The sequence below is a fragment of the Aphelocoma coerulescens genome, chromosome 19 (genome assembly GCF_041296385.1).
Source record: "Aphelocoma coerulescens isolate FSJ_1873_10779 chromosome 19, UR_Acoe_1.0, whole genome shotgun sequence".
NCBI classification, from domain to species: Eukaryota; Metazoa; Chordata; class Aves; order Passeriformes; family Corvidae; genus Aphelocoma; species Aphelocoma coerulescens.
In genome coordinates this window covers 8,800,872-8,813,563 of record NC_091032.1, presented here as the reverse complement: position 1 = coordinate 8,813,563, position 12,692 = coordinate 8,800,872, and the positions used below count along the sequence as shown (strand labels likewise).

The 12,692-nt window shown below is 46.8% G+C and overlaps 1 protein-coding gene across 1 annotated transcript in view; it reads left to right on the top strand.

The window, feature by feature from the left end:
• TBX4 (T-box transcription factor 4) overlaps positions 1 to 12,115 on the top strand; it is a 35,764-nt gene extending 23,649 nt beyond the window's left edge. The window contains exons 6-9 of the mRNA XM_069033413.1: positions 6,855 to 7,007; positions 9,555 to 9,643; positions 9,978 to 10,219; positions 11,493 to 12,115. Of these exons, the coding sequence (XP_068889514.1) occupies positions 6,855 to 7,007; positions 9,555 to 9,643; positions 9,978 to 10,219; positions 11,493 to 12,115 (1,107 nt within the window). The remainder of the gene's footprint in view (positions 1 to 6,854; positions 7,008 to 9,554; positions 9,644 to 9,977; positions 10,220 to 11,492) is intronic.
• The last annotated feature ends 577 nt before the right edge of the window (positions 12,116 to 12,692 follow it).

Below are 12,692 nucleotides of genomic sequence, written 5' to 3'. Positions count from 1 at the left end.
TCCACTGAAATGAAACCTCTCTGCCAGAGGACTCAGCTCCTGCAGCCAGGCCAGCTTGGAAAGGGCAGGAGCATCACATCAGTGTTCCTGAGAGGTTCTGACTGGGACCAGATCAACTGGAAATTATTTTCTTGAAAAAAATACGAAGAATAGATTCTGGAATGCATAAAGGTATTCCTGCAGGGAAACAAGCAAACAAATGAAGGAGATAAGTAATAAATGGAGATTAGAAGTGGAGGTTGTGACAAATAAAAGTAAATATTTAATGTACCTCCCCAACACAGCATTGCAGAGCTTGGTTTTGTTACAAGCCTTGTACCTACCTTGCTCCTGGGCTGCTGTGCCTTTTAATTGCCTTAATTACTGTATCTACTTTTAAAATAAAGCTTTCATTGTAGTTTCTGAGATGTAACCAAGTGAGGTTTAAAGCTACAGGATATTATAGATGGCCTGTCACTCAGGACAGCGTTTTAAGTGATATTCCTGTTTTTCTTGACCCAAATCGCTGTTTACTGGCTTTACTCTTTAAAGCTGATGAGTTTGTTATTTCTCTTCAGATTTAATATTTGCACACTTGGTTTTATGTGATTATCACTGAAAGCCTTAATTTTTCCCCTAGTCTTGGGGTTTCCTTTTCATTTTTCTATTAATTAAATCTCAGCCTTTTTCTGCCTGTGCCCGTCAGACGCACTCAGGCGCTTTTAATTAGCTTCACGTCCTGCTAATCTTGCAAAACCCTAATTTTGATTCATAATTTTTTTATTTGTTTGCTTTATGACTTGTGGCCAAGCAGTTTCCTCTCGGGTGCTGGTGGGAGGTTTATGTGCTGCCTTGGAAGCAGCTTCCCCCCGGCACTGGGATCACCAGAGGGAGGGAGGGAGGGAGGGATGGGGCCACAGCAGCTCCCAGGGGCAATCCTGCCTGGGGGGAAAGGACACAGCCTCACCCCTCTTGTCCTGCTCAGAGCAATGCTGCGGTGTCTTTGTAGCAGGAGAGCACTTTCACACCCTTATTTTCAGCAAAAAATGGCTTATATTTATTTTATATATGTGTATATATAATTTCTTTTTAATAGTATATATGATTTCTGATATATATATAAGGATATATGCAATATGTATTGTTATTTCTATTTCTATTTCTATTTCTATTTCTATTTCTATTTCTATTTCTATTTCTATTTGTATATATTTATATTTATATTTATATATATTTATATATATATATATAAATCTCTCCCAGTACTAAACCACCTTTTTTCTCAGTCCATTTAAACCTTGAAAAAACCCTTTTGTCCAACCCTAAATTTGCAGGCAATTTTTTCAGAGCATCACTAAGCCTTCTGCTGGAAGAATATCCATGAAAAGATTCTTTTCTTTTTTTTCTTTTTTTTTTCTTTTGGTACCCATTCATTTTAGGAAGTCAGAGCAATAGTGGTGCCCAAATAAATTACAAAGTCTGATGTGAAGTTTTACATTGTTTGCTGAGAAAAAAAAGGAGCGGAGCAGAGCTGTGTGCCACTGGGAATGGTGTGTGTTCCACAGGGATGAATGGATCCAGGGTTTCCATTTAAATAGCTGGGGGAGAAGTGGCCAGTGGAGTTGGTGGTTGAAAAGAAGATTTGCTTCTGTCTGTTAAATCTTTTCGTTGCCACATTGCTGCTTTATGTGAGTCAAATGCAGTGGATTTTGGTAAAATTTAACTGGAATCGGATCCTGAAATGGTCTAGTTTGGAGTGGGAGCCAGCCTGGAGAAGGGCAGGGGAAGAGGTCACTGTCTGGGCAGGCCAGGAGGGCAGATGACAGCGTGGGGGTGGCACTTGGGGTGTCCCAGGATGTCACACCTGGGGTCCCTCCAGAAGAACCCTCCCGTGCCAGAGTGGAGGTGGAATCCACCCCAAAGCTGTATCCCAAGGCCAGGAAACACCCGATGAATTCCAGCTGATGGGAGATGAAAAAGGACCGAGACAGAAAAAACCCAGAAATCCCAGCTTTGGCCATCTTGTAAGGAACTGTTTGTCTGAGCTCATGTTGAACCTTTTCCCAGGATTTTCCAGCCTTTCTTTTATTCCCCGCTGTGCCGATTGCCAGGACAAACGTGTGGATTTGGGAGGCTCCTCCACAGCCCTGCAGGAGCAGCCTGGCTGGACTCGGGACTGGGACTGGCTGGGAAGAGCCCAGCCTGTGCTGGTGGGGGCTGCAGCCTGTCCCTGCCTTGGGGCAGAGCAAAGGGAATCTTTCTCTGGAAAGGGAGAATCCATAGGATGAGATTCAGGGAATTTTAGAGCTCGTGTTCTATCTGCTGGAGAGGGTGTGGGAATATAATGTTTTATTTGGTAGAACTAGAGGATCTTAAGGGTCTTCCCCAATGTAAATGGTGTGATTTTCCTGGCTGGCTTTGGGGTGAGGTGTCCCTGTGAGTCCTAGGATGCAGGAGAAGAGGGAACTGTGATCCCACATCCCCCTGGACACATCTGGGCAGCACAGCTGGGTCAGCTCTGGCGCTGATGGAGCACCTCCAGACCGTTCACTCCTAAAAACCCCTTCAGTTTGGGATGGCTTATACCACTAAATGCTCTAAATATTAATTGAGATGATTCTGCAGAGCCTCCTTGATTAAAACACCATTTTTTCCGTGCAAAAAACCGGGATTGTCAGGTTTTTGTTCTGGGCCGTCGCGCTCCAGCTCCGAGTCCCAATGCGGGACCAGGGCCAGCCTCAGCTCAAAGGCTTTTTCACTTTGAAAGAATAGAGGGAAGGAAGAAAGAAGCAGAAAATATATTGAAATGCAAGATTTTATATTAGTTATGTGATCCCCTGGGAGCAACCATAAAATTATGTGGCTTTTTCGTAGCCATTTACTATTCAATATAAAAAGGGGAGTTGCCATAGCAACCACTGCATCATATGACATCTGATACCTTGGCGAAACAGGGAGCTCTTAAATCAACTCCCCAAATTTCATATGAAAGTAAATACATTTTACTGGTGATTTCAAGGCGAGTTTGCCTTGTGACAAAGAATGTGGCACCATTTCCCCTGCTCAGCTCCTGGCCTTTGGGCCCCATCCTGCAAACTGGCTGAAGCCCTTGAGCCCTGGAGCCGACATTACTCAGCAGTGTGAGAGATTAGAAGTTAGAGGAGTTTGTTTTCCTAAGTAAAATTAAGTGAGAGGAGCAAATGACACCATTTTTTTTTTGACATTTCTTGCTGATTGGGGAATGACAAAAAAATGAAGAAGTTGAGTTAACAGCTGAAATTCCAGGTGCAAGTGTGTGAGCAGCACAAAGGAGGGAGATGGAGGTGAAAGTAAAAATAAAAATTAAAAGGATGTTTGTGTAAGCTCACATTGGACTTTGGGCTTGGGCTGTCTCACAGTCTGGTCAGCACGTGTGACATGGAGGAGGTAGCAGTGACATCACCCTGGGGATGCTCTGGCTCCTCTGCCAGCACTGAGGCAATTCCAGGGGCAGGGGAGCAGCCAAGAGGTGCAAAACATTTCTCAAAATATCCAGGAGCTCTTTGGTGCAGCCCAGGAGGGTCCCCACTGCTGGGTCCCTGCAGGTGGTTTCATTGCAGCCTTTTGGTGCTTCCCCAGTGATGCTCTTAGAGATGAAAGATGCCGTTTCTCATATTTAGCATCGATTTTTTTCTTGGAGTATGTGTTTTCCAGGCAGAGAGAGTGTTGGGATGGTGGTGGTGGGAGATGGAATCCCCACAGGGTTCGTGGCAGAATGTTGAGCCAATACTTCCTAAATTAGGCATGGTCCATCCATTAAGGATTCTGGTTGGGGTATCTGTTTGGTTTACCATTTGTTGGTTTGGTTTGGTTTTGGTTTTAATACATAAAAAATATTATTATTTATTTGTCTGGGCTGCTCTTTTGTGGACAAATGGACAAGAACACCAAGTTGCAGAGAGAAGCTTTCAGTTCCTAAATTTCCTCAGGAAACACCGGTTTTCTCATTTCCCTTCCTAATTTTGTCTCTTTCTCCTCCATCATGCTCAAATTCCCTTCTAACCAACACACCAGCAGCAAGACGAGGCAGCACTGTTTCTTTTTTAGCAGCCAGCCTATCCCAAACTCTCTACATTTTGTACAAAAACAATTTCAAAATGTTTGTGGCAATGTCTGACACTGAATTAATCTCCCCATGACCTTGCAATGAGAAAGGTAATTGCAGGAGAATTACAAAGTTATTGTTTTAGCATCACCCTTGAGGCTGAGGGCTCCTATGTCACTGCTCAGTGCTCTGTCCCGTCCATTAAAATACTTCTCATTTTTGACACAATTCTTTAAGTTAATCTTTCCACTGATGTTTGTCACTGGAGTGGAATTTACATTTGTTTTGTGTATTTTTAGCTTTCCAAAGCAGCCTTGAAAACTATTTAGCCTGAATTGTTGGCATTTCATTTTGCACAGACGTGGTGTTTTGCGGCTAAAGGTTGTTTTTGGGGTGGTTTGTAGGAATTTTGAAGGCACAGGGATTACAGCAAGCACAAGTGAGGAGGGTGTGTGGAGTTCTTGTTCTCAAGCCTGTGAAATGTTGGTTTTATGCAGAGAGTTGTTGCTGACCCCCCAAAAGTTGTGAGAAACCACCTGTGCAGCTGGTGGGGAGCCACACACTCAAATTCTGACAGGAATTACACTGAGACAGGTGGGCAAATATTCACTTTGGTGCAAGGGACAGAAATCCCAACCTTGTAAATGCAGTGGCAAAATTAGGCCATTTAGGGTTTTTTCCCATGATGAACCTCCAGGCATATTTGCAGGCACAAGTGAAACATTGAGCATCTGTCAGAAACCCTTTCCTGAATTCTTCTATCAGGCTCCAAGAAGTTCATTTGTTCATTTTGGAAATTGTTTGGACTCCTTGGCTTTGAAGATGTTATTAAAAATACACTTATCTTTTTAAAGGGGTCATTATAGCCCAGTGGATCCTGCTCTGGAGGGGGAACACAGGCTATTCATGCAGGGTGTATCAAAACTTGGGGTCCTAATTTTCCCTTTGGAAATCTCAGTTTAAAGTTGTTTTCTTCATCCTGAGGCTGAGTTGCTCTGGCTCTGGAGAAAAGTCACCTGTCCTGGGCAGTGTGGGACAGACAGTAAGGAGAGCTCAGCAAACCCCAGCTTTTGCTCCAGACAACCAATATTTATCAGCATGGCTCGACCCTTAATTACTGAGAATTGAAATGTCCCTTCTTATGACAGTCCCGTCCCTCGGGCGTTACTTTGTTTTATGAGTGGCTGGTACATGAAAGCAGCAAAAAAGCTCCAGCCCAAAACCTGAGCCGACCCTCTCAAATCTACCCCCTGCACCTCAACAGCCACAAAGTGGTTCAGAGGCTTGATGCAAAGCTGATAAAATGCCAAAAATTCCTCGTTCTCTCTCTTGGGGAGCAGAGAGGGTTGTCTGGAAAACGTCAACAGTAAAAATTGCATTTAAGTGGTGCATAATGCAGCAGCTACTGTGGGCAGGGGGACCTGCAGCAGATGAGGGGGTTTAGAGAGCACAAGCTCCATGCACTGCCTCCCATCCTGACTGGAGCACCTGGAGCTGCTGCTGTGAGCTCTCCTGGGCATGGGAATCATGGAGAAGAAAGGGTTCCTGAACACAAAGAGCAATCACAGAACAAAAACCTTCTGCTTCTTGGTAATTCTCGTTTAAAACTGGCTAAACCCATAATTAGTGTGAACTGATGGTGCTCTGCTGCACTGTGCACATCCATCCATCCATCCATCCATCCATCCCTTTTTTCATCCATCCACCCGTTTATTTACCACCAGTGGAAGACCCCACCCACCACAGTGTCCCCTTCTTGGCTCTTTGCCTGTCTCTGTCCTTGCCCTGGGCTTTGGGCACCCCAGGGGTGACAGCCTGGCTGGAATCCCTCTCCCCCAGGAGCAGCCGGGCTCAATTAGCCCATTTGGGAGCGGAAAGAGGAGATTGGAAAGGATTATGCTGAGAAAACAAGGCAGCAATATTTCTTCTTTGCCCAGTAAAAGGAATAAAGGCTTTTCTTAAAACCATCCCACTTCTTAAAAGAAATTCCATTTCTTGAAGCCATTTTCTTCTGCAGTGTCTGGGCACATCCCTTCTTTGTGGAATCTCAGTGCTGGGACGGGATGAGCCTGGACAGCCCCTCTGAGCCCTGAGAGCTCCACCAGAGGGACCCTGTGCTGGAGCCAGGCTCTGATCCCTGCTGGACCTCAGCCCTTCCCCAGCCCCCCCTGGCATCCTCCATAAAAAATCCCTTGGCCAGTCCTGCCTTTCACTGGCTGAGACTCGAGGAGGGGAGAGGTGCCTGGACAAGCCACCCACACTCAGCCACTCCACAAAGAGCAGGAAAAACCAATCTGCTGCTTTGTAGTTTTATTTTTTTTTACCAGCAGATAAAAGAAAAATAGCTTTCTAGCTTTCTTTCCCCTGTGGTTTCTGTGTTGTTTTTTTTTCCTCTGCTAAACTGTGTATTTTTCAGCTCAGTAAAGTATTTATTAGGAATCTTTACAGACCAGTCTGCTGGTGAATTATATATTGTACAGCTTCGGCGTGAGCTGGGAAAAAAAAATTATGACATTTTTTCCACCCAGACTGATTCTATCCAATAGCAATAGGAAAATGAGGGTTTACCAGGAAAGCTTTAAGTTCAGCTCTGCTTGCCAGAGCTGCAGATACCTTTTGTGCCTTGGTTCATGTGCATTTCTAGAATGTCAGTTTGCCTTTTTAACTCGCAAGCAAAGCTAAAGCTGAGCTCTGCTGGGCTTCGGGTCCTGCTGCAAAGTGTCCAACAGCCACGGCTTGTCTCCTCTCTTTTTTGAATGGATTTCTCACTTCAGCATCAATTGTTTTTCAGATCATCCTTAATTCAATGCACAAATACCAGCCCCGGCTGCACATTGTGAAGGCGGACGAGAACAACGCGTTCGGCTCCAAGAACACGGCTTTCTGCACCCACGTTTTCCCAGAGACCTCCTTCATTTCAGTCACCTCCTACCAGAACCACAAGGTAGGCAGATTTTTGGGTAGAAATGCTTCATTTTGAGAACTTTGAGAGAGGATCTTCCTGTTCTGCTGCTTTAAAAGACAAGTTTCCATCCTGGCTTTAAGCACAAGGGATGAGCCAGGATGCAGCTCTGGAGGAGCAGGGATATTGCTGGTAACAATATTTTGGCAAAGCCTGGGCTCTCCTGACTTGCTGTGCTCATAGAGCTGAGATGTCATTCAAACAGCAAAGCACATCTAATAATGACCAGTAAAGCTTGCTCATAAATCTGCAGTGAAAAGTAATTATAGAATGTGTGTTTAGTGAGACAGACGAGGAATGTAACCATAAAAACGGAGCTCGGAGCTGGCTCTGTGGTTTGCACGGGCAGGCAGGAGGGGGTTGGGGTCTGGGAGGGTTTTTTGGGGGTGTAAAGTACAAAGGGCTCAGTTCTGTGCTCTGGGTGGGTGTCAGGGGCACCCGTGTGCTGTAGGGGCTGGTTCCTGCTCGGAGTGTGGTGTTACTTGTGCAGTGGGCAGAGTTCTGTCTGAGGGCTGGATCCCAGCAGGACTGACAGCAGTGGGACAGTAAATTGTCACCTCCCTGTGGCAGGAGGAGCACTGTCACCAGGGCAGGGACAGGGGAGGATGACAGCAGGGAATGGAAAGGCTTCAGATTCTGTCCTGCTACTGCTCTGCCTTTGCACAAGCTCCTGCTCCCAGGCATTTTCCAAATGGGAAAGTGCAATTGCAGAGCTGTATGAGGAATAATTAATAAATTAATTGGAATTTTTTAAGTGCATCAGATCATAACTAAAGGTGCAGAGTGAGGTGGCACTGCCAGAGCCCTCCTGTCACCCGGAATGTGAAATCTGCCATATGTTACTGTACCAGTTCCTTTCCTACACATTCATAGGAAAATCCTGCAGGAACAGGAACAAGTGTGAAATTCTTCCTCCCCAATAACCTGACCAGAGCTTTTCCTCCCAAGCAGGATGCCTGTGTGCCCTTTGATGCCTGAAGCATAGAGTCCTTGCAAAAATTTTGCAATTAGTGAGCCAGTTAAGAGACTCAGAGCAGAAACAGGGATGTGGTGTGGCCAGGCAGGGTGGGGGAAAAGTGCCCATTAGGACACTGAAGGTAGAAAAGTTGTAGCTGTTGATGTAAAATGACCAATTGCCCAAACATGGTTAACCAAAAAGACTCAAAAGAGCTTATATTTAATACATATTTAAAATGTCTGGTGTCAATGGTGCCTTTCATCCCTTAAGTTCCCAAAGTGCACCATAAACTCTGTACTTGCACTGTCACTGCTGTACAGCTGCTGCTGGGGAGGTTTGTGGCTGGGGGGAGCACAGGGTGGGCCTGACAGATTTAGGGAAAATGTCCCAGATGAGCCCAAATTCTTTTGTGAAGATCCTGTGAGGAGCCTCTGTGGTGCTGCCCAGCTCCTGCCCTGGGATCAGCAGGCTGGGGGGGAGGGACACTGCCCTGAGCAGGGGACACAGGGACCTGCAGCAGGTGACAGGAGGCAGAAGGTCTCACCATGGTCACTGTGGTCTTGAAAAAATCTCAACCTCAAAAAAATACCTGAATGGTTTTTTTTATTCTCTTGGGCATCAACAATTAAAAACCTGGTCTGGGTGTCTTTTAGAAGAAACAAACTGCTGAACTATTTTTAGCTCAGAAATCTCCTGCTAGCAGGAAGTGTGGTTGTAAATAATTGTATTCCTAAAGAAAAAATGAGGAAGCTGAGGATAGAGGCTACCCCTGAGCATAGGTCAGGGAGGAAGGTGTGTGTTCACCCCAAATCCCCTCCTGGGCTGGATGAGGCCAGGGGAAGGTGACAAGGAGGGACTGAAGCCCTGATCCTGCTCACGTCAGAGGAAAACCACGGTCATTAAATAACAAAATGAAATGAAGATATACAAACCTGCTGTCAGGCTGTGGGTTTGGAAGGGTCCTATGCTTCTTGTGGTTCATCAGCTGCTTGAGCTTCCCTGGAAGAGCTCGAGCCCTGGAGGCTGCTTAAATTCACATGTCACCACCTTCCCCTCCATCACTGATAGCGGCCAGCTGCATTCTCAGGAGCTTTTTTGGTAAGGGATATTTTTCAACATTGCTAAAAGTGTAGTTGTTACTAACAGCAACACTCATGCAAAACCATCCCAAAGCAGAACTGGCTGCTCTCCTCAGCACCAAAATGGGATGCAGGGGGCTCACAGCAGGGAGAGGGGCTGTGCACTGTTTGAGTTGGGGTGCTTTTCACAGAGGAAGAATGTGTGAATGGTGGCCATAAAGGTGGATAAAATTATTATGGGAATTAGGGAGAGCCACACCATGACAAGCAGGGCTCTCTACCATGGAAACATAGGAAATCTTTAAAATCAGACAAATATGTTCTCTCTATCAGGAGTCCAGAAAAAGAACACAGGGCCCAGAATAAGACTCAGACTCTGCATTTCTCAGGGGTCATCAGGACTGAACCCAGCAGCTCAGCCCTGCTGCTGCTGCTGCACTTTTGGTCTGATTTGCTTTCAAACACTTTATTCTTGGTTTTGTTCTTTTAAAGATAACCCAGCTGAAAATTGAAAACAATCCCTTTGCCAAGGGGTTCCGGGGCAGTGACGACAGCGACCTGCGCGTGGCACGGCTCCAAAGGTACTGCACTCCTTGTCCTGCTCCTCACAGGCTGCAGCTCTTTGGGGAAGCAGCTAAAAGGTGCCAGAGCCACAGGCATTGTATTAGCTTGTGCTTGAATGCAGTTGATATCCTTCAAAAGCTCTCCCTGTAACGCTGTGACACACTCTGTGCTGTCAGTTCTTGCCCACACCCAGAGGAGTGCGGTGAGTTCATCGTCTGAAGCAAAGGGTGGTGAAGTCATTGGCTGGAGATGCTCTGGGGGAGCCAAACCAATATTTCATCATTCTGTTGATGAAATTCTGATGATGCTGGTCGCTGCTTAACCAGTCTTAATTTTTCTCACCTCTTTCAGCAAAGAATACCCAGTAATTTCCAAAAGCATCATGAGGCAGAGGTTGGTGTCCAGTCATGGCCAGCTGTCAGCAAAGCCAGATGTGAACCCACTCCATGGGAATCACCAGACCCTTCAGCATTATCAGTATGAGAATGGTGCTCACATGCAGTTTGCAGCTTCGGATACTCAAGATCTGCCACTCAACACCTTCACAGCACAGAGAGATTCAGGGCTCTTCTACCATTGTCTAAAAAGAAGAGGTAACTCGAGTTTACAGCTAGAAAAATATTACAGAAAATAAACCTGAGAGCATGAGTTCGGTTTGGATTGGTCTCTTGGGCTTTGATCTTCACTGCTCTGATTGGAGTGATTTGGAGGGTCAGGAGCCAAGAGCTGCTGTTCAGGGCAGTTTTTAGTGAGTTTGTCCCTTAGAAGGTAAATTAAGACTCTTGAGTCAGAGCTGAAACAATTAATTAGAATGTATAATTCAAATGGCACGGAGCTCCAGTGGAAAATGATGCATTGTTAGGATCAGCTGAATTAGAAATTGTTTGCAGGAGGCCATTAGCATTACCAAAACTTTGCACTTTCCAAGGCAAAGCCATGAGCAATTCCCTCAACGTCTGCAGACCAGTGGGACTGTGGGAGCTTGGTATAAGCAGCCCTTTCCTCTCATCCACTAATTCCCAAATTTAAGTGAGCTGTGACTGCATTCTCTTCCTTTTAGTCCAGCATCAGATGAGATCATGGCATGTTTTAAATTAAACGGAAAAATTTTGCACAGAAGAAAAAAAATCCTTCTATTTGCATGTCTCACTGCCTGCTAATTTATTTAAGCTGGGAGAATCCTCTGATCATGGCCAAATGAAGAATCTAACAGCACCAGTAATGAAGGCTGCAAGGCAAATGTGTAATTTTAGCAGATGTTTAATGTGCAGATGAATTCACTAATTCATCCAGAGAATATTCCTAATAAGCAACAGAAAGCTGCTGGGGAACAGGGCCATGGTCCTCACAGGAGAGGGGCTGTGCAAAGCTGAGGAAGGGCTGCTGAGTGGGAAAGGGCTCCTTTATCTGGAAACATTTCTGCAGCTTTTGACGTGAACATCTGGGAAATGTAGAGTCATTTTTGCAGTGACAGGAAGGCAGGCTGTGATAAGACCCTTTAAGAGACTTCTTGAATTTGTCAGGAGGAACCGTGCAGGAGTGTCAGGGCCCTCTGTTATCTGGATGAACGTGGAGTAATCCCTGATGTGAGAAGAGTAGCCCAGTCCCTCACTTAAGCTGACAAATGTCACCAGAGTGCTTTGAGGCGGGGGATTAGCCTGACATTTGCAGCACAATGTCTTTTTGATGTTGTACATTGTTTGCCCAAACTAAAATGGTTTAACTGGATTAAGCTGAGAAAGGGCACCAGCCGAGTGAAATAATCGCGGCCGCACGCTCGGCCTCCAAGGGGACGCTCCAGTCCCAGCTCCAGCAGAGCTCTGGCAAACCCGGGAGCTGCTCCTGAATCTCAGTTTGTTTTTGCAGAAAGCGCTCGGCACCTGGACCTGCCCTGCAAACGCTCCTACCTGGACGCCTCGTCCTCGGTGGGGGACGATCACTATTTCCGCTCGCCGCCGCCCTACGAGCAGCAGATGCTGAGCCCGTCCTACTGCGGCGAGGTGGCCCCGCGGGAGGCCTGCATGTACTCTGGCTCCGGCGCCGACATCGCCGCCGTCTCGGCCGTCGACGATTTGCCGCCCCCGCCGCCCCCCCTGAGCTGCAATATGTGGACTTCAGTCGCACCTTACACCAGCTACAGCGTCCAGACAATGGAGACTGTCCCCTACCAGCCCTTCCCTCCTCACTTCACCGCCACCACCATGATGCCGCGGCTCCCGGCCATTGCGGGCCAGGGCTCGCAGCCGCCGGGCAACGGCCCCTTCAGCGTGTACAACCAGCTGTCCCAGTCTCAGGTCCGGGAGCGCGTTCCCGCCTCGTCCTTCCCCAGGGAAAGGGTGCACCCGTCCGTGTGCGAGAGGAAACCCCCCTCCCCGCACCTGAACGCGGCCAACGAGTTCCTGTACTCACAGGGCTTCTCTCTGTCCAGGGAGTCGTCGCTGCAGTATCATTCAGGGATGGGGACTGTGGAGAACTGGACTGACGGGTGACCCCCAGGGCCCAGCGGTGCCTCAGCCGACGTTACTGCTCCAGGACAGTGTTTAATCAGTGTTGATACCTGTGGGTAACTTGCACTTCAGTGAGACACATGTGCATTTCCAGAGGGATTTGTGTGGGTGAAGAGCTTGTATCTTCAGGCACACAGAGAATTCCATCTCCTGTCCCAGTGGGCTGGATTCATCAGGCTCTTACTAACTCCCAAATAAATTCATTCTCGTGTCTTCATCCGGTAGAAACCATCTTCATGACTAATGAGTGATGTAGCTAGTCATGTTCTTTTGCTTGTAATGTTAAACATCCGTGAGCAAATTTTGGCTATTTGGGAAAAATATGAGCTTCACTTTTATGGTCCTTGGCTCATGAAGCCACAACCTCCCAAAACTCCAAGGAAAAAGCCATTTGATCGGTTGCATAGCTCAAGGACTGCCATGGCAGCACTTCTGATCTGTAGCTTGTAGCTACAGAGCTGATCTTGTAGCCCTTTTGATCTGTAGAGATGCCTTGTTCCTCTGGAAGCGAGGGAGCAGTGGGAGCACGGGGCCAGCAGGAGCGCGGGGTCCGGGAGCT